Source organism: Prionailurus bengalensis, chromosome A3 (assembly GCF_016509475.1).
Source record: "Prionailurus bengalensis isolate Pbe53 chromosome A3, Fcat_Pben_1.1_paternal_pri, whole genome shotgun sequence".
In the NCBI taxonomy this organism is placed as follows: domain Eukaryota; kingdom Metazoa; phylum Chordata; class Mammalia; order Carnivora; family Felidae; genus Prionailurus; species Prionailurus bengalensis.
Genome location: NC_057354.1, coordinates 111,131,161 through 111,149,650, shown reverse-complemented (window position 1 = coordinate 111,149,650; position 18,490 = coordinate 111,131,161). Strand labels below are relative to the sequence as shown.

The window sequence follows — 18,490 nt, the reverse complement described above, 5'->3', positions numbered from 1 at the left end:
AGCTCGCCCTCGGGGCGCCCAGGCCAGCCACGGTGGCCGCGGTGCCAACAGGCACTTGGGACGCCGCGCCTCTCCCTGCCCGCCGTGTGCGCCCCGAGCCGGAGCCGGAGCCGGAGCCGCAGCGCGCCGGCGAAGCCCGCGCCAGGAAGGAGCGCGAAGGCTCGGCCGCAGGGCCGGCTTGGCGCGCCGGGCTCCAGCCGGAGGAGCCGGAGGGGGAGGAGGAGGAGGTAGAGAAGGAGAAGGAGAAGGAGAAGGAGAAGAAGGAGGAGGAGGAGGAGGAGGAGGAGGAGGAGGAGGAGGAGGAGGAGGAGGAGGAGGCGGCGTGTGAGGGAGGAAGGGCCCGGCCGCCCGCGAGGGAGGGCGGGGGAGGGGGAGGGGGCCGGCCGGGCCGGGAGGGGTGGGGGGGCAGCCAATGAGCGGCGCGCGGCGCGGGGGGGGCGAGGTCTGGGGGATGAGGTAGGATGGGGGAGGGCGCAGCCCGAGCGGCGGAGGCTCGAGCCATAAACAAGCGCCCGGAGGAGCCGCGCAGGAGTGAGGCGAGCGGGGCGCGCGGAGCGGACGCCGCGGACCTTCTGCTGCGCCACCGCGCCCACTCGGCGGCTCGGGAGGCGGGGACCGGCCCGGAGGCTGCGCCGCCGCCACTACCGCCGCGGGGCCGGCCGACGCGCAGGAGGAGAGGGAGGAGGCGCCGCCAGCCGGGGCTGGAGCCCAGCGCAGCCGCCGCCGCCGCCAGAAGTTTGGGTTGAACCGGAGCTGCCGGGAGGAAACTTTTTTTCTTTTTTCCCCCTCCCTCCCGGGAGGAGGAGGAGGAGGGGAAGCCACCGCTGGCGCCAACGCTAGTGGGCTCGGGGTCGGCGCGGCCCGCAGGGGGGGGCGGGGGCCTCGCCCCGCGAGGGGAGGCGCGCCCCGGGGGCCCCGAGGGGGGCGGCGAGGACCGCGGGCTGCGGGTGCGGCGGCGGCGGCGCGTGTGCCCCGCGCAGGGGAGGGCGCCCGCCCCGCTCCCGGCCCGGCTGCGAGGAGGAGGCGGCGGCGGCGCAGGAGGATGTACTTGGTGGCGGGGGGCAGGGGGCTGGCCGGCTGCGGGCACCTCCTGGTCTCGCTGCTGGGGCTGCTGCTGCTGCTGGCGCGCTCCGGCACCCGGGCGCTGGTCTGCCTGCCCTGCGACGAGTCCAAGTGCGAAGAGCCCAGGAGCTGCCCGGGGAGCATCGTGCAGGGCGTCTGCGGCTGCTGCTACATGTGCGCCCGCCAGAGGAACGAGAGCTGCGGCGGCGCCTACGGGCTCCACGGAGCCTGCGACCGGGGGCTGCGCTGTGTCATCCGCCCCCCGCTCAATGGCGACTCCATCACCGAGTACGAAGTGGGCGTCTGCGAAGGTACGGCCGCCTGCCGCGGGCCCCCTCCCACCTGGCCGCGCCGAACAAAGTTTGGCCGAGACTTTCCCGGGGAGAGAGGGCTCCGCGGGAGGAGGGGGCCGCCTCCCCCGGGAGAGGGCCCCCGCGTCCCCCGGTTCCAGCTCGCCGCTCCCCCGGACGCTGGGCCGGCCGCGGGCGAGGGTGGATCTCGTGGGTGGGAGCGGGCGAGTGGGGGTGGCTGCGCAGAGACCCGCACACGTGTGGCTGTTCGGGCTAGGGCTGCGGGAAGGGCGGGGGGCGGGCCCCGCGCCCCGAGGTGGAGGCGCCGCGGGCAGGGGGCACTGCGGAGGCTGTCGCGAGCCCCTCGGGGAGTCCAGCCCTTGCCGCCCTCCCCGCACTAGCGCAGTGTGCTACGGAGTGCTGCGCACCGTTCTCGAAAGTCCCTTTTCTGTTGGCCAGGAGACGTGTCTTCAGCTCACACTCCCTGTGTGACTCTTTTATTATTTTTTCTTGCGCTCTTCCTTCACACCCTTCCTCCTCTTTCGCATGTAAATCAGTTTCAGCTCCGGAATATGTCAGCCCAGGGGAAGTTAGTTACATACGGTGGTTACTCATTTATTTGCCTATTGAAAACAGTCAAAGCCTTTCTCTTCTGAATGGGGGCGGAGGGGGGGGGGTGCGGGGGGGGGTGTCGCACCTAGGAGTGAAAAGTTGTTGCTGACTCTTCGTGGCTGCCTTTTAAGACCAGATATCCGCGTGTTGCGTGTCGTTTTGCCGGTTCCTTCTTTTTGTTTGTTTGACAGCGAGCGTCGTTCTGCTGTTTTCTCCCCGAAGCATTGTGCACCTCGGTGTGGAGACTGACGGAGGGAGAAAGCGGTTAGAGTAGTGAGCCACCCCCTCGTTGGGTGGACCCCTGTGGGTGGGCGTGGGCCCTGAGCCCTGCGTGCCTGCCTCGGCCTCCAGGTGCTTGGTCCGGTTTGGGGACTGGAGAGAGGCAGTGAGGTTTTTTGGTTTTTTTTTTTTTTGGCTAACGGGCAGGACTGGGTGAGCACCAGTGAAAAGCGGGATCCCTGCTGGGGCTGACGTTGGGGTGATGATCCTGTTCCGGGGCATCCTGGTGCAGAGCACAGCTGGCTCACTTCTGGAGGTGCGGCGAGGAGGAGGGACAGGCGCCCTCTGACCTGGTCCCTGCCTTACTAACCGCCAGCACCCAGGAGACCAGGCAGGGAAGGGTTTCTTCTGAGGCGTCTTTCTGGGTGCATGTGTTTATCGTGCTGAGGTGTTGAAAAAGAAGGTGGCAATCCTAAGGATAAAATGGGTCTATTCAAAGACTTGAATTCTGTGATTTTCTTTAAATACATACACATGTATTTATACCTGTGGTTTTGAGAGTTTGGACAGTTCTGGAAAATCAAAAAAGCTTTCCTGGTTTGGAAGCTAGTGGGCAGTAATGAGTGAAGGGAACTCTTACATGGAAGGGCCATGGAGCGCTGCTCCCTTAGGACTGGGTTAGAAGAGTTTCTTTGCCTGAAATACAAAAGCCTCCCAACCGGGGTTAAGCCCCACGTTACAACATGTGTTTTTATTTCTCACATCAGGAAAAAATGGCCAGGAGATTAGCTTCTGATACAATTTTATGTGTTTGATTTTGAGAATTCTGAATGAGTTGGACTAAACGATTCATCCTTGAACCCTGCCACTTGGAGTGTATAATTTACTTACGCCAGCCTCCCATAAATCTAAAAAGAACAAGCAACATGAAACAAGGTTAAATGCAGTGGAAACTGCTATGCCCTGCGAAGGACTTTTGGAGGTTTTAACGATTCTAACCCTTGTTTTGTTTCTTCGTGATGTATTTCTGGTGAAGGAAATGTGAAGCTCCAGGAACATTCACGGCAATCAAATGTTTTGGTACCAATCTTCCAGTATCACAGTATAGAATTATTTTGGCAGTTTGTCGGTGAGCTTTTCCTTCCTCTGAAATGATGGGCTCTCTTAGCTTCTTTTTTTTTTTTTTTTTTGGTGACACCCTGTGCACTTGGTATTAGCCTTGAAGATCCTTGGAAGTATTTGTTCCCATGATTGTATCTCAGTTAGCATTTCTCCAGCAACACTTCTTATTTAGCAAGACTGTTTTCAGCTGCCCAAACTGGGTGTCTGGCATTTATTATTTTATTTTTAGATTTCTAAAAGCAGTGGTCAAGTTGTATTCTAAATCCATGAAACTCAAGTGAGAAGAACAGTATTACCTGGCATAATATAGTGGACACATACACAGATATTGTCAGTCGTGTGTCTAAAATTTCAAGGATTTTCATTTTACTACAAGATTTACAGGAAACAGGATTAATCTTTTTTTTTTTTTTTTTTTAATGAATTAGAGGAGTCTCTACGTGTCACTAATTATCTTGGTACTGACCTTCTGCCTTTTTGTTGTTGTTTGTGAGAAATTTCTCAATGGCTAGTCTTTCCCTCAGTTTCCATTTTTATTTAGAAATTCACACATTGAAGCATGTTTATTATAACTGACATGAATAGGAATTGATATATTTTATTCTTGTCGAAGTCTCTTTTGCTGCAATTTTTGCACTAAAATGACCCCTACTGGTTGTATCTGTTAATGAAAACTGTTTTGAAAACTTATTTAATTGGCTACACTGAGAAGTCATATTGCATGTTATGGAAACATTATCATGACTAATCTACCTGCTTTCGAGGACATAAATTAAATACCAGTTACATTGTTCCGTTTGCCAACTTGTAGTAGTTTTTTATTTGTGTGATTCTCCATTCTGGCTTTGTCGGGGGAAGAATACCATGTCTTTAATTGTGGTTCACATAGTGAATTAGAGAAGCTAGGGGTAACAATGGACCCCTGACAACCTGTGGCTCACTGTCATAAGTTTTTAAGGCACACCAGCCCATAGTAGGCTCTCACTAAATGCGCATGGAGCAAATGGATGAACCATCTTCTCCATAGAGAGAGTAGTGAAGGAAAAAAAAATTCTGGAAGAGTAAATACTGTGAAGAGTTATGTCCTGTGAAACATGTGACCTGTACACTTGGTCTTTTCAGCGTTGTTTAGGTTGTTATCAACTAAGTCATTACTTTAGGGGCACCTGGGTGGCTCAGTTGGTTAAACGTCCGACTTCGGCTCAGGTCATGATCTCATGGTTTGTGAGTTCGAGCCCCACCTCGGGTTCTGTGCTGACAGCTCAGAGCCTGGAACCTGCTTAGGATTCAGTGTCTCCCTCTCTCTCTGTCCCTCCCCCGCTTGTGTGCCCTCTCTCTCTTTCTCTCTCAAAAATATACGTTAACAATTTTTGAAAAAAATAAATCATTCCTTTAAAACATTTTTTTATTTGGCATAAGTGCATTTTAAAACTTGATCATAGAGCCAAGTACCTCAAGTGTTCTCTGCTCTCTCTCAGTCTAAAAAGTGCTTTCTGGCCCCCAGGAGGGCACAAGTCTCTTTACTGTTTCCATTCATTAGGTGAGTCTCCTGTTGCACTTTCTCACATCCTAAGTGGCTTGTTCCTTGGCTGGGCTGCCTGCCTCTCGGTAAATCATCTAGAAGCCAGAGAAACAAGTTTGGATTCTGAACTTCTGAGGAAGACTGTATGGGAGATCAAAGACAGAGTTTTGAAAAATTACCGAAATGGGATTTTCTAGGAAGAATGTTTTGATTGTACGGTGGGGATTCTATTTTGAGATGGGGTCTAAGGACCATTTTCCCTCTTACATAGAATAGTACGTTATGCTTCTGTTGTAAGGGGTGAGGGCGAGGTGGGGGCAGTGTGAGCAGCCTTCTCTGTGTAATGAAAGGGCAGGTGATGGCTTGAGTTTGACAGTTTGTGAGGACAGAGTGATTTGGAACCTGGTGGACATTACTGAGTGGCTTTGCCCTGAGAACTTTGTTGTAGAAGAGCCAGGCGATCGCTATCGTAAGGAAGCACCAACTTTTTCCCCCAGCGCATACTTACTCAGTAGCTTCATCGTTGTGGAACTTAACTTTCTGTGTTTTTACCACGGCGTCTACCAAACTGTCTCTTCAAAACACGGTTCTTGTATTTCTCACAGGTTTTTTAACTTTTCCTTCCACCCGGTTTTCATGGGGGCAGTGAGGAGGAGAACCAGCCTGTGCTTATGTCGTGGCTGCTTATAGCAAAGAACAATGTTGTTTTCTGAAACAGTTGGCCTTTAGAAAGTTTTTTTTTTTTTTTTTCTAAACCCTGGAAGGCAGGGATGGAGATGATGGCTCCTTGGAAGAGAGTGTGTGGAGCATCTGAGGTCAGGCCACAGGAGGCCAGAAAATGTACCAAACCATTTGTTTATGCACAAGCCACAAGGGTCTCCTCTCCTTGCTGTGTTATGTAGGACTTGAAGTCAAGAGTCCATGGGGCACCTTGGGTGGCTCAGTCAGTCAAGCGTCGGACTTTGGCTCAGGTCATGATCTCGCAGTTTGTGGGTTCAAGCCCCACGTCAGATTCTGTGCTGACAGCTCAGAGCCTGGAGCCTGCTTCAGGTTCTGTGTCTCTGTCTCTCTCAGCCCCTCCCCCGCTCATTCTCTCTCTCTCTCTCTCTCTCTCTCTCAAAAATAAACATTAAAAAAATAAAAAGCCAGAATCCATGGGTTTTAATTTTACTAATTAAAAAGAAGACAGGAGGGGCAGAGTTAATACTCCTGTATTGGCGTTAGAAAACTTGAAACACCCGGCACTCCTTGTTTTTGAAGAGTGTGTTTTGCTTTCCATTTCGAAAGTCTTCATTCAGGTGGAGTGAGCTCTTAGATGCCAGAGAGAGAAAGAAGCCAGCAGAGGGCCTATAAAATTACCTTACTGGGGTATGGGAAGAGAAACCAGCGCAAGTAAACAAGGAAATAATTAGTTCCTCCCCAGAGTAAATATTGACGAAATATGGAGAGACTATTCACTTCACATATACAAATGACAGGACTTGGTGACCTTGTCTTTGACTCTCAAGCTTACGGAATCCTCACTGTTATTCAGGAGTCCAGTCACATAAAACACTTGGCAAAGGGCAAACGAATTGCATAGTACCAGAAAGGCAAAAATAGCAAGCCTCAAATCTAGAGATATTTGCTGCCATTAATTCGTGCTTAACAGTGACCAGGAGAATCCACAAACAGTTATGATGGCAATGCAGTTAGGAACAGGTCAATTTAAGAAGAAAACTGCCCGAAGAATCCTGCAGCTGTGGGCATTGCACCCGACGATAGGCCGTATGTGGTGAGATGGGGCAGGTTTCTGTGTTCTGGGGGCTTGATTAGATGTAGTTACTTGGACAAAAAAGGGGGCCAGCTTGGGGATGCTGGGGACAGGCGTTATAAGTTGGGGGGAACAAGTAGATGACCCTACAAGGATAATAGAGCGGGAAGACCGAAGAATGACTAATGGAAGAAGGGAAAAATATTGAATTCATCTTAGGGCAACTGTGCCATCCTTTGAAGAATAATCCAAAACGCATTCCAGACATTAATTGTGGAATTCCTGAGAAAATGTGGGCGTGTTTAACAGCTTTCAGTTGACAGTACTAACATGCAGATGGCAGTGCCACTTTATTTAGCACGTAAACGCCATCCTATGGACAATGATGAGAGGACTGGAAGGTAAAATATGTTCGGTGAAGCAGGTTCCTGTACCGCTGGGTTCCATATGTGGCCCATGCAGCATCAGGATTTCGGAGACGCCCCAGTAAAGCTCAGTTATTTGTGGAGGAAACTGGGCTGGCCAAGCATGCATGAGTGACAAACTGAAAGCCTGGCTTCTCAGAGGCTGAATTCTCCGAAGCTGAGTTTTCAAAGATCTGATTTGTCTTGGCATAGAAATCAGTCACTCATTCATCCACCTTGTGGTCTGTACAATGCCTTCTGCTGAGGCAGGGGGCAGCTGGGGAGCTTGAGGCCCTCAAACGTGTTCCCTACCCTTTTTACCCTTCTAATCTCAATAAAGAATAGGGAGCCAGACGTTAGAAAGTCTACACGATGACATAAGTTCAAGCCAAGTGGTAGTGATTTCCCAAGTCTGTATCCATGATTACGTGGTGAGTGAAATAGGTAGCTAATTTGTTCTGGGAATCACAGGATCTGAGACGATCTTTTCAGGCTCTGGTGGCAAAGCTGAAAAGGAGAATTTGAATTCGAACTAGGTTTAAAAGTAAGAATAGGAGCTCTTTTGGGGGGGGGTGGGGGTGGGGAACGGGATTCTACCCATTCTTCTTAGGGCCTGTGCAACACCTATCAGAGTGTTTCCCAACATCTAAGAATGAGGCTACATTCTTAATGCTTTACTAGCTGTGGTTCAAAACGGCAAGTTTCCTTTTCAGAGTGATTTTCTCCTTGTTCTAGCTTGTTCCACTAGGCAGATGAGCGTGGGCAGTGAGCTGAGAGGCATCCCTTTATCTAGCACCTTCCAATCTCACCCACTCTCTGCTGCTTGTCCTGGCCAGTAGCCTGGTCAAATAATGAGAAACCTCTGTGCTTCAACGACACCTCCTCGGTCTTGTGGTCAGAGGAGTAGTTGAATATACTTAGATTTAAGAATGCCTCAAGGTAAACACTAGTGAGTGTTCATTTTGGGCCCACATGAAAAAAAATGTTAAAAAGGTCCTTTTTTCCTGAACAGATTTCAATTCTTTACCTCCCTTCCCCAGCCTCAATTAATTCCTCATGCAAAATATTTATACTTTGATGAAAACATATCATAGTTAGAAACTTGGTGTCCAAAGTCAAATCTGTACTTCTGTGCTTCTTTGTTTTCTGTCTGTGCAGTGGGGTTAATAATAGGGTTGCTATAGGGACTCATCAAATGGATTCCTGTGAAGGACTTGGAAAAATTACTGGCAGGTGGTAAATACTTAAGAAGAACAAAGCTACTAACCTGTATAAGTGAAACAACCTGATATGGGCATCTTCTGTTCTGCTTAGTCCTCATCTACCTGAGTAATGGATCATCGGTAGTTACGGAGTTTGGGCTCTTCGAAAGGGAGCAAATTATTGAGTTCAGGTCCCCTCCTCCCCAACCCTGTAAGTGCATTGAGTTAAAAAATAAAAAACTAAGGGCCTCTATCAGCTGCCTTTCAGCTATCAGCTGCCTTTCTTTCTAATGCCCATTTGTTAACTTTGTCTTAACAGTTTGTGTATTTGGGGTAAAAATAGGGAGGAATCTGAAATTTCTTGCATTAAGTTGTGGGAGTTATGAAGGTAGCCATTTACCTGTGGGCTGATACTTCATTTGGGGAAGAGGAGGGCATCTGTCCTCACTGTCATCAGGACTGTGCATTTCCCTAACATTCTGGGGAAAGAGTTCGCCTCTGGCCCCTGGAGTGTCCACACTGCTGGTCTCACCGCAGGATTTGGCCTGACCGGAGCTGAGGAAGCAGCCTGTGTTGCTGTAGCCCACCTGTGTCGGGGCCCTGGTCCCACCTGCCGCTGCAGTTGGTACAGACTAGGCACAACTGGAGGTCAGACGTGTAATCAGACCTTTCCTGCCTACCGGTTTCCCAGCCATCCTTCCGCCCACAAGTACTTGCTGCTATGGGTCTGGTCTTTGTGCTACACTGCAGGAATGCCGCTTCCCTAAGCCTCAGTTTCCCTGTCTAAAACAGTAATAGGTAACATGTGTGTTGGCTGTGCAGATTAAACGAGATAAAACTGTGCTTCTGAAATTCTAATGTGCACACGAATCACCTGGGGATCTCATTCAGCATGGTGGTTCTAATTCAGGAGGTCTGGGTGGGGCCTGAAATTCTGCATTTCTGATAAACCCCCTGGTGACTCAGATGCTGCTGATCCTGGGACCACACTTTTAAGTAGCAAAAGGCTAGTCCTTATGAAGCATGTAGAACAGAGTGCGGTGTATGAGACCTGATAATGTTCCCTGCTATTGTAGTTATTTTTCAGCCACAGTAAATATGATAGGGACCCTGCTTTCAGGGGCCATGGTCCAATGGCAGGTAGCTGAGACGATTCTGTCCAAGACAGTTACTTACAGCTGTGCAGTTCCAAGATAAGGAAGTGCTGAGCATCTCAGGAGCAAGTAAGAGGGGCACTAACTCTGACTACCAGGAAGGATTTAGTGGGGGGTGCAGCACCAAGTGGGATCTGAGGGTGTGCTCCACTCCTTCCTGCTTCCCACTCCTCTGTGCATGATGTCTTAGGAAAAAGAAATTAGGTCTTGATGCTGGACAAACCTGTGTTCAGATCTCAGCTCTTATTTTTTAACTGAACAACCAGCTTGCTTGGTTGTTTTGGCCTTTAGTTTCCTCATCTGTAAAAGTGGAATACTCCTAGCTTTCTTTGAAGTAGATATTATAAAGAGGATTGGAGAGTGTATGTATGTATATATAAAATTGCACAGATAACGTGTGTTGGTGTGTGTGTATAATGGCTAGTATAATTCCTGGTACCAAATAGATTTTTCAAAGATGTTAATTCTAATTTTCATTCTGTTTTCCTTTTCTTCTTTGTTAGCTTTTAATCTATAAGTTAAAAAAAAAAAATCCACTTTGTGACACACACCTCCTTCACATTGACATCCAGGACTGCTGTAATTCCTAGCCCCTGTTTCAGCAGAATGTGGGCATTTGCGTGATTTTGTGGTTGGAATCCATAGTGCCAGAGAACTGCTTCAAACTAATATTTTTAAAAAGGTGACATCTCTTAATATTGATGGCATATGGTATAATGGAAGGAAATTAAATTTCCTTTTATTGTTAGAAGTTTTCTGTGGGTTTCTGGCCATCGCTGGAGCCATTGGAGACCTCAGGAGCGTCAGCAAGCAAGGCTGGCTGGGGTCACTGCAGTTAGGGAAGGAAGGAAGCAGGAAGGAAGGAAGCAGTGGTACTCACAGCCAGCTCAAAGACAAGGGCAGGTTAGGAATGAGCCGGGGGTAGTGTCCGGCCGGAGGACATCTGCATTGCTTTTCTTGATCCCGTCTGTTCCATCCGTCCGTCCTCTGGACTAATACTTCCGCTTTCCTGTGGTCTTGGCTTGTGGTCTCTCTTCAGCATCTTTGTGCTACAGTGGGAGGCTAGGAAAGAACACCCTAGAGTTAAAATAGCTGAGTTCCTGTCCCTTTAGAACTGCCACCCTTCTTTCATGCCTGCAAATGAGTATCATTTTTATCCAGTAAATATGGTCTGAGGACTCACAAGGTAAATGCTTTTTACTGGCTCTTACGGAACAAGGAGAAAGAACTTGATGAAGGTACAGTCTTTGGAATCAATAGTTTACAACTCTTTTCTATTTTCTTTTGGCAACCAAACCTTATTATCACGTCGTAGAAGTTGAATTTTCTTTCAGAAACTCTTTTAGCACCTAGCATTGTAGTACTTCTGTCTTTCATCAGGAGTGCTGGTATTCAAACATGTAACCTACAAGCAAGGCAAGATCAACTTTCAAATTTCAGGGTTTCGTCTAAGTATGTGTTTATCAAATCCAAAAATAACACCCTAATTTGAAATAGCCTGGGAACATTTGTCTTATGAACATTTAAGAAAGCAAATTAAGTGTTAATTATATTTTAAGGTGTTATTTTACATTTCAGGTTCCTGGGAAGATAATTTGAAGAGTCTGCTCTTTGGAATTTTTAGCAAAGTCCTTAGTCCTTAACAACCAGCTGCTCTGGCTATAGCAAGGTGGGAAAAAAAAAAAAGATATAGGCTGTAACTAGACACTGTGCCTGTCTTATTTAGCATTTCAAAACAAAAACCATAAACAAACATCTCAGATTCAAAACAGAAAGGAATTTCTGGCAGGGCAGAATGAAACCTGAGCCTGCAAAGTCCTGGGTCTACGAGAGGTAACTTATTTAGCTTCGAATCCAAAGGCCACAAGCAAACCGGTTCATGGCTGTGATGAAACAAAAGGCATCCCAACATTGGAGAGTTGGGATCCTTCTTTTTTAAGATTCCAAAAGACCTGCCAGAATAGGGTAAAGCTACCTTAAGGATGTTTGACCTGAACTAGACTTTTCATGTTAGGAATCCATTGGGCCACTTCAGACCCATGATGTGGGAAGAACCTTACATACAGGACGTATGTGCTCAGTCCCCTCAGTGTGTGTTTATAATACTGCAGAGACCGAATGTTCCATCATCTTGTCAAATGCAGACCTGGAAAACCTTCACATGGTTTCCTCTTTTCCTCACCTTCCATAGTTGGGAGCATTGCTTTTTTTTTTTTTTTTTTTTTTTTTTTTTTTTTTTTTTTTTGAAGGTATGGGTATTTACATCTGGCAAGAGGAAAAGGGGATAAATTGTAGATTGTTCTGGGTCTGAAAAACAAAGTAGAAAGATTCTTAAATGGTTTGAGAAAGATTGAGTACGCTGTGTGTTTTTCAGAACCACGGAGTTCTTCTATTTCAGAGATTAGGAAAATTTATTACCACTGTCTATGACATAAAAGTGAAAGGCCAAATAAATTTCCATGTTTTAATCAAAAGAATGAATGGGTTCATATATATTCCAGTTTGTTGCAGGAAGGATTTGAGGCTGTTCAGAAAGACAAACAGCACAACATTCTTGTGTGTGAGAATATACCATGACATGGGAGACAAGCCATGCCTCTGGATCTCCTGTCATTCCTTAGTAGCTCCATAACTTAAATAAAACCTTCTCAGCTCCCCTTGACTTTACCTTAATTTGTGGAAAGGGAGTTAAATAGTTGCCTACTTGAAGGCAGAGGAACTGAAGTGATGATATCTCCAGGCCCTTCTGGTCGTAAGGTCTATGTGTTTATGTGTGAGACGTGTACACAGGAGTCAAATATTACCTTGTGTCTGCAGAGCCAAGCAAGGGAAGAGTGGTCATGTCTACATGACTCTTTGCCAAGTGCTGTCGACGGGAAGGGCCTGGAGGAAAAGATCAAGGGTTTTTACATAGTTCTGTTTATTGAGAGGCGGTGGAGAGGGCAAAAACACAGTTATTGGGAAGTTATTGACGTCTTGAAATGCTGGCAGTCTTGAAGCCATGGTAACTGTGGCCCGGCCTGGAGTGCGGGTAGAATTTACGCCTCTCTTCTGTGGACGCGCTGGCCTGCTGCCTTCACTCTCTCTCCATTTTCTCCTTTACTTCATTAATTATGGTGACTGTGAGTAGGTAGGTGACAGATACCACAAGGGGAGAAGCTTGAGCAAAGACAGGCCAAAACTTGCCCAAATTCACATGCTCATTTCTGCCTCTGACACTAGGAGAGAGTTGAGTAATTGCTGTTCTCCCTAATACTGCAGGCGGCAGCCAAATTCCCGGCATTCTTTTACCTTTGCTGCTGTTTTCACTTGCCAGGGAGTTTCCTTAAGGAGCAGGCTGGATTTAAAGGAACAGAGCAGTTGTTGCACGTGAGGAAGGGGTACTGGCCCAGGGAGGCCGCTGGCTGCCTCCTACGGGGAGGATGAAACACCTAGTCTCTGCAGAGGGACAGTGTTGCAGGCCACGCCAGCTTCCTTACCTCTGTGTGTCGGGAGCCCCCGGACCAGGGAAGCTCTGTCTGTGGGACAGCAAGTCTCCACTGGCTGTATTTTAGGCACGGGACCAGCCGGGAAGTTTGGGAAGTTGTCTCTTGGGGTCTAGAAACATCATCCTTCCTTTGCATATTGTCCAGGTGGTGTGGACCTGTGGCTCTGAAACTTGACGTAACATGAATTATTCTAAAGAATGCGACACTCAGCCCAGCCTGCAGTGTATACCAGCCATCAACAGGCTTCGCCCTGTGGATATTACATTTTTGCCAAGAGCAGCCTTCCAGAATGAGGTGCTAGTTAATTCCAGTCGGGCATTTATTCGTTAATAAGTCTGCTGAATGCTAAATACTCCATTTGGGAGTATGCAACACAAGAAAACTCAGCAGCTAATTATTATGTAGATCTCTTCTGTGATTCTCACTTTCAGTTCAATTACCTAAGCCACCAATCCCTAGCAGTGTGAACTTACTTAATTTTTAGTTTTCTGTGATAGTTTGCTTTTTTGTTCCCCCCAATTTTTTTTTTTTTTTGGCTGCCATTTGTAAAACTGCTCTGAGACTGCTAATACTAGATAGACATTTTATATTGTTTAACAGAAAATGTTTCTGGGTCGTGGAGTACTGTGGCTTGCCTTGTCGTCTTTCATTTCTTTCTTTTCTTTTCTTTTCTTTTCTTTTCTTTTCTTTTCTTTTCTTTTCTTTTCTTTCTTTCATGATATCGGAAGTCAAATCCTGTTCTGGATCTAATCCTCTCCCTTCCCAGGGTAGATTTCTGGATAGCTAATAATGGTGGTGTCTGAAGTAGCCATTGAGGGGTGGGTGGTATTCATTTACCAACCTGAGCTTTTGCCGAAAAGCTAGGTTCTACTTTGCTCTTCTTTATATGAATAGGTCTTTATTTGGTTTTCTTCCTGCTTGGTTGGTGCCTGTTAGATTAAGAACTTAAGAACTTTTAAACTTTGGGGTCAGTAATGAGAGTCTGAATGCCTAGGGCCTTCTCTCGAGAACCTTGTCTCTCAGAAGTGGCCAGAGTGTTCAGTGTGTGTTTGCTGCCATCAGAGTCTGTGCTAGAAGGTCCATTTGATACCTCTCCTGCCCATGTCTTTGTGCTGTCCTTTGGCCCTCCTTCCTCGTGGCATCCCTGCCATGACCCAGTGTGAGCCGTATCTCAGGTGCCCTGAAAGGCATGCTTTCCAGAATTTGCCTCCACATTCTTCCCAGCATGGTTGTATGCAGCTCTCCAGCTACTGGTAACCCACCTAGTAAGAGAAGTTGGTGCCAAGCATCAAATCTTCTGTGAGGACCCCTTCCAGTAATGGTGTCTGCACTAACAGGATGGCAGAGATGAGTTCTGTAGAAGTGTTTGGAGGGGAAGTGTTTGCCAGTACATAAAATTCATTTGACTCTGTGGAATATGTAATATGGATCAGCAGGTGATAAAAGTTCATAAAACAAGATTCTTTACAAGGTTGTGGTGGACTTGCTGGCCTAAAAAGATGCATCCAGGATGGTAAAATGTATCTGTAGCATCAGCAGCTGGGCATACAGTTCCAGATGTGACATTGAGAGGAAGCTGTTAATAATTTCTCCTTTCAAGATATAGTTAACTTCATACCTTTGGGGGGAGAGAGAGAGAGAGAGAGAGAGAGAGAGAGAGAGAGAGCGCGAGAGCGCGTGCGCGTGCACAGTTGCTGAGGGCACAGTACAAAGAATACTTTGCATTGTGTTATGTATGTGCTGAAAACAACTTGCATAGTTGGAGCAAATTAAGTATACTATCTACTCTGTAGATCAGCAAGCTGAAAATGACTTCTTAACAAAGATTGTGCATTGTTTTATTACACTTGGAAAACACAGTTCTAATTAAAGGGCTTTGGCTTTTAAACTACCTAGTTAATTGGGATATCTATACGTGGGCAAGTGGAGCTCAGGAAAATTAGACTTCTTTCATTTCTTGCTGATTGGGACAGAAGATTTATTATCCGTAGGGCAGTGTGGGATGATTTATGGTAGGCTATCAGTAAACATAGTTTTTGGCCTTACACAAGAATTTTAGATGTGATAGCAGAAAGGAAAAGCAGAAATTTAGGGTGAGAAACGGAATACCTCTACAGGGAAATAAGCAAATGAAAGAAGCCAGAGGTGTTTTTGGTTGGAAGGAGATGAAATTATTTCCAAAGACTATGTTGGGAAAAGGTGAGTGAGCTCTCAGCCACCAAGTTTATTGACTATCTCTTCAGGAAATTGTATTCAGTGCTTTGGAAAGAGAAAGGAAAAAGACTCTGCCAATAGAGTTCTGGAAAACTTGAGGGAGATAAAGTATTTACATGCTTTATAACATAAAACATGTCCAAAAGAAATATATAGTTACAGCTGCATTTGGCACTGAAAATAGTCATGTATTATATTTTTTAAACTGTGTGTGAATATGTAAGCATGTGCCCTGGAGTCAGAAATGCTTGGCTGATACCATTTCTGGAGAGACTGGAAAAGTAGACGGTATTAAGGAGCTACAAGCAGCGAGAAAACATAAGGATTATTAGTAGTAAAGAAGGAACAGTGAATTGTTTTTTCTTTAGAGGGGATATATCTCATGTACATAATTCCTACTTTACTTTTTTTTTTTAATCTTAGTATAAGCATTTAGCTTCCCAAAGAACCTTGGTAATTTGCATGTTATTACTAAAAGCCCACAGGTAAGGGAAAATTAGACTACTACATTCAGTACCTGACTATTCTCCTCAAGGTGTAGGTTTTCCGACTTTGTTTCAAGTTTATGTTGGACAGAGACCCTTTGAGAATGCAGAAGATGAGATCTGTTCGACACATGCTTCCTAATATCTGTCGCAACCAGAAGTTTGGGGGCAAAGCCAGCAACCGGAAAATGGGTGTGGTGTCCGCTTTCAGACTCCCCCCAATTATCTTTACATCCTTCAGAATGTGTTCTCATCCCTCAAACCCTACCATTTTGTGCTGCTTCCTTTGTGAGGACTTCCTGCCCTGCCCAGGAAAAAGCATTGCTATCCCCCCACCCCCAGTGCCCATAAATAGCACTTTCTCCTTCCCTTGTTAGAGCACTTTTCACACTGTGTTAGAGTTCACATTTCTGCCTCCCTGCCTCATTGTGATCCATTCGAGCGCCAGGATTGTGTGTTATCCTAGCGCTTGGCACTCAGGAAGAACTCAATGAGCATTTGTTGACTAAATCTAGACTCAAGGTCATCCAAGATATTATACAAAAACTTTTTCCATCTGAGCTGTGTGGTTTGCATTGTGCAAACGGAAACAAACGAAGCCTGTTGAGAGAATTCCAGTGAGGAGTCTCATCCTTGCAGAAGGAAGCTTAGAACTGGTTAACCATGGCCTCTCACCTGTCGTACACCTCCCCCCAGCCCGTCACTCTTAGAACTGAGTTTTTAAATTTTGCTGTGATAGGTTAGTTTCAGCTGTATTTATTTTGGCAGATATTTAAAGGTAGTTTTCATTTGCGAGGACTTTTCCTTTTTGCCAGTTTGCCATAAAAGTGTCACCTTTCATTCACCAACCTTTCGTCAGCTTGTAAGAATTTTCCTTGTGGGCGGCAGCTTATAACCTCTTTACCACCAGCGATCTGGTGCACGGAGCCCTTGAAACGCTACAGTGATCAGTTGTTTGTAAATAATAACTGATACACATAAAATCATGAGTTACTGTATAGATACTTCAGATAAGCGACCATATGAGTAATTGGTGATAGTAAACCTCTGTTTTCGGCAAATCCAGGGTAGTGTCTCAAACATGTGTGTTGACTAATCAGGAGGGAATTTAATTTAACAAACACGTCTAGAACTTGGAGTCTGTGAGTGTTAACGCCAGCAAATGACATAACCTCTTTACTGCTGCAGGTGATCTCCAAACTTCCTCAGGAATTTAACCGTACACCTTCTTTGGAGAAGGAGATCCTAGCCAACAGCATGATGGTAGAAGTGTGTGACTGTGAATAATAAAAATGCCTCACAATGGTTTGAACAGGAAGTCCATAGGAATGCAATATAAGGAATTCAAAAAAGTAAAATCCCATTTGGATTTACTCCAAACCCTATGACTTCAGGGACTGAGGAATTCTTGATGACTCCTGGCTGGAGTCCCAACTTGTTATTAAGCCCTGTGGAGTTGTTTTTCCTTTAGCACTAGTAATGAAGTCTTTGTTTGTTTGTTTACTTTCTGAAAGTCTGAAAGTGGTTTACAAATTAAGACACTAAGACAGTAGACCCTTAATACAATAGTGAATTACAACCCTTGGGTGATCTATCTGGTGTTAAACTTTTCATCTGCTAAAAAAGAGAGATTTGGCCAAGATAAAGTATACAGGGTCATAGACACATATACAGAATTATCCTGATAAATGTCAGGCACCTAGTACCTTCTATCACTTTAGTGAGTGGATCTGGAGAGCCCCGTTTCCTGAGTGCGGCTTTAATTTTGATGTCAGTGGTGCAGCACGTGCCTTCGACTTTCCCATGTTTAAGATGCCCCTGTCACACGTGATTGTGATTGTTTATAACGTTAGTGTCATGGCTGGGGGCTTTGCAAGAAGCCACTTTAGAGCACCAGTTGTTATCAAAGCTTTGGGAAGGGGGAGGAGGGCAAGCTGGAACCAATACCAAGGTAAGCTTATGGTAGTGGAGTTCTAGTTTTCCATGATGCTTCGTTGGCAGCGAAAGGTGGAAGATTTTAAGCAGGGCCATTTGTCTGAGTGTCCACTGATGATTTTCCTGTAACTCTTTAAAAGTTTTTTTTTTTAATTTTTGTGTGGCTTCATTACTGTTAAAAGTTTAAAAGTCAGCTTCCAGACTTTGGGGCAGGTTTGTTCTGGAAGTGTTGCCTACTCTGAGACTTTATCAGCAGTAAGAGGATTTAACTCGATGGTGGATCCTGCCCAAATCAGAAATGGGTGTATCGCAAAACCCTCGGCCCTTTTTTGTTAATTTGAGGTAGACGGTGAAGGAGCCTGAGCTGTTCTTGCGGCTGGGATAGCGTATTTACTCTCGGTCTTTAATAAAATAAATGAATGGAGGCAGAGGACTGGGAAACACACTTGAAGGAGGGAGGGCCCCTCTTGTCCTAAGCCAAGGTAAACAGTTTTGTAACCGAAAAGTAGACTTCCAGGAAGGTGAGAACCGGAGAAGTAGGCGTCAAGTACAGCCAGCAAGTACCATTTTCAGCTATAGAGATAGCCAAGTTGCCCTGACTCCCAAGAAAGAGCCTCTCAGAAGTATTCAGGGGAAATCAGTTTCCTCAACTGCTGGTCTTCTGTTGGTCCGTTATACCGACAGCTGGACCCAGGGACAGTGCGTGGGGAGGAAAGGCCATGGCTCTGCTGGAGAAAGTAAACAGATGCGGCTGACCTAGGGAACCTACGGAAGGCCTGGCAGGGCAGCCGGTGGACTGGCGGGATGCGGTGGGAAGGCATCCCTGAGTCTGTGCCTGATTTTGGAGTTAATGGAAACATAGACATTTTCTTTCTGTCTTTGTTACAGTGGAAAACTGTGTCATGATGGTGGACAGCTGCGCACACATTGCAAATTATATGATGTGTGCATATACTTCTACACATCCATATATGCAGCAGGCACACATGTGAGAAGAATTCCTCACAGGGTCACGTTCTGGTCCTGAT

At 46.5% G+C, this 18,490-nt stretch overlaps 1 protein-coding gene across 7 annotated transcripts in view; it reads left to right on the top strand.

Moving 5' to 3' along the window:
• Positions 1-511: 511 nt before the first annotated feature.
• The window catches only part of CRIM1 (cysteine rich transmembrane BMP regulator 1), a 192,891-nt gene continuing 174,912 nt past the window's right edge, over positions 512-18,490 (top strand). For all 7 annotated transcript variants that reach the window (XM_043604183.1, XM_043604181.1, XM_043604178.1 and 4 more), the window contains exon 1: positions 512-1,373. In XM_043604183.1, the coding sequence (XP_043460118.1) occupies positions 1,043-1,373 (331 nt within the window). In that variant the 5' untranslated portion in view covers positions 512-1,042. The remainder of the gene's footprint in view (positions 1,374-18,490) is intronic.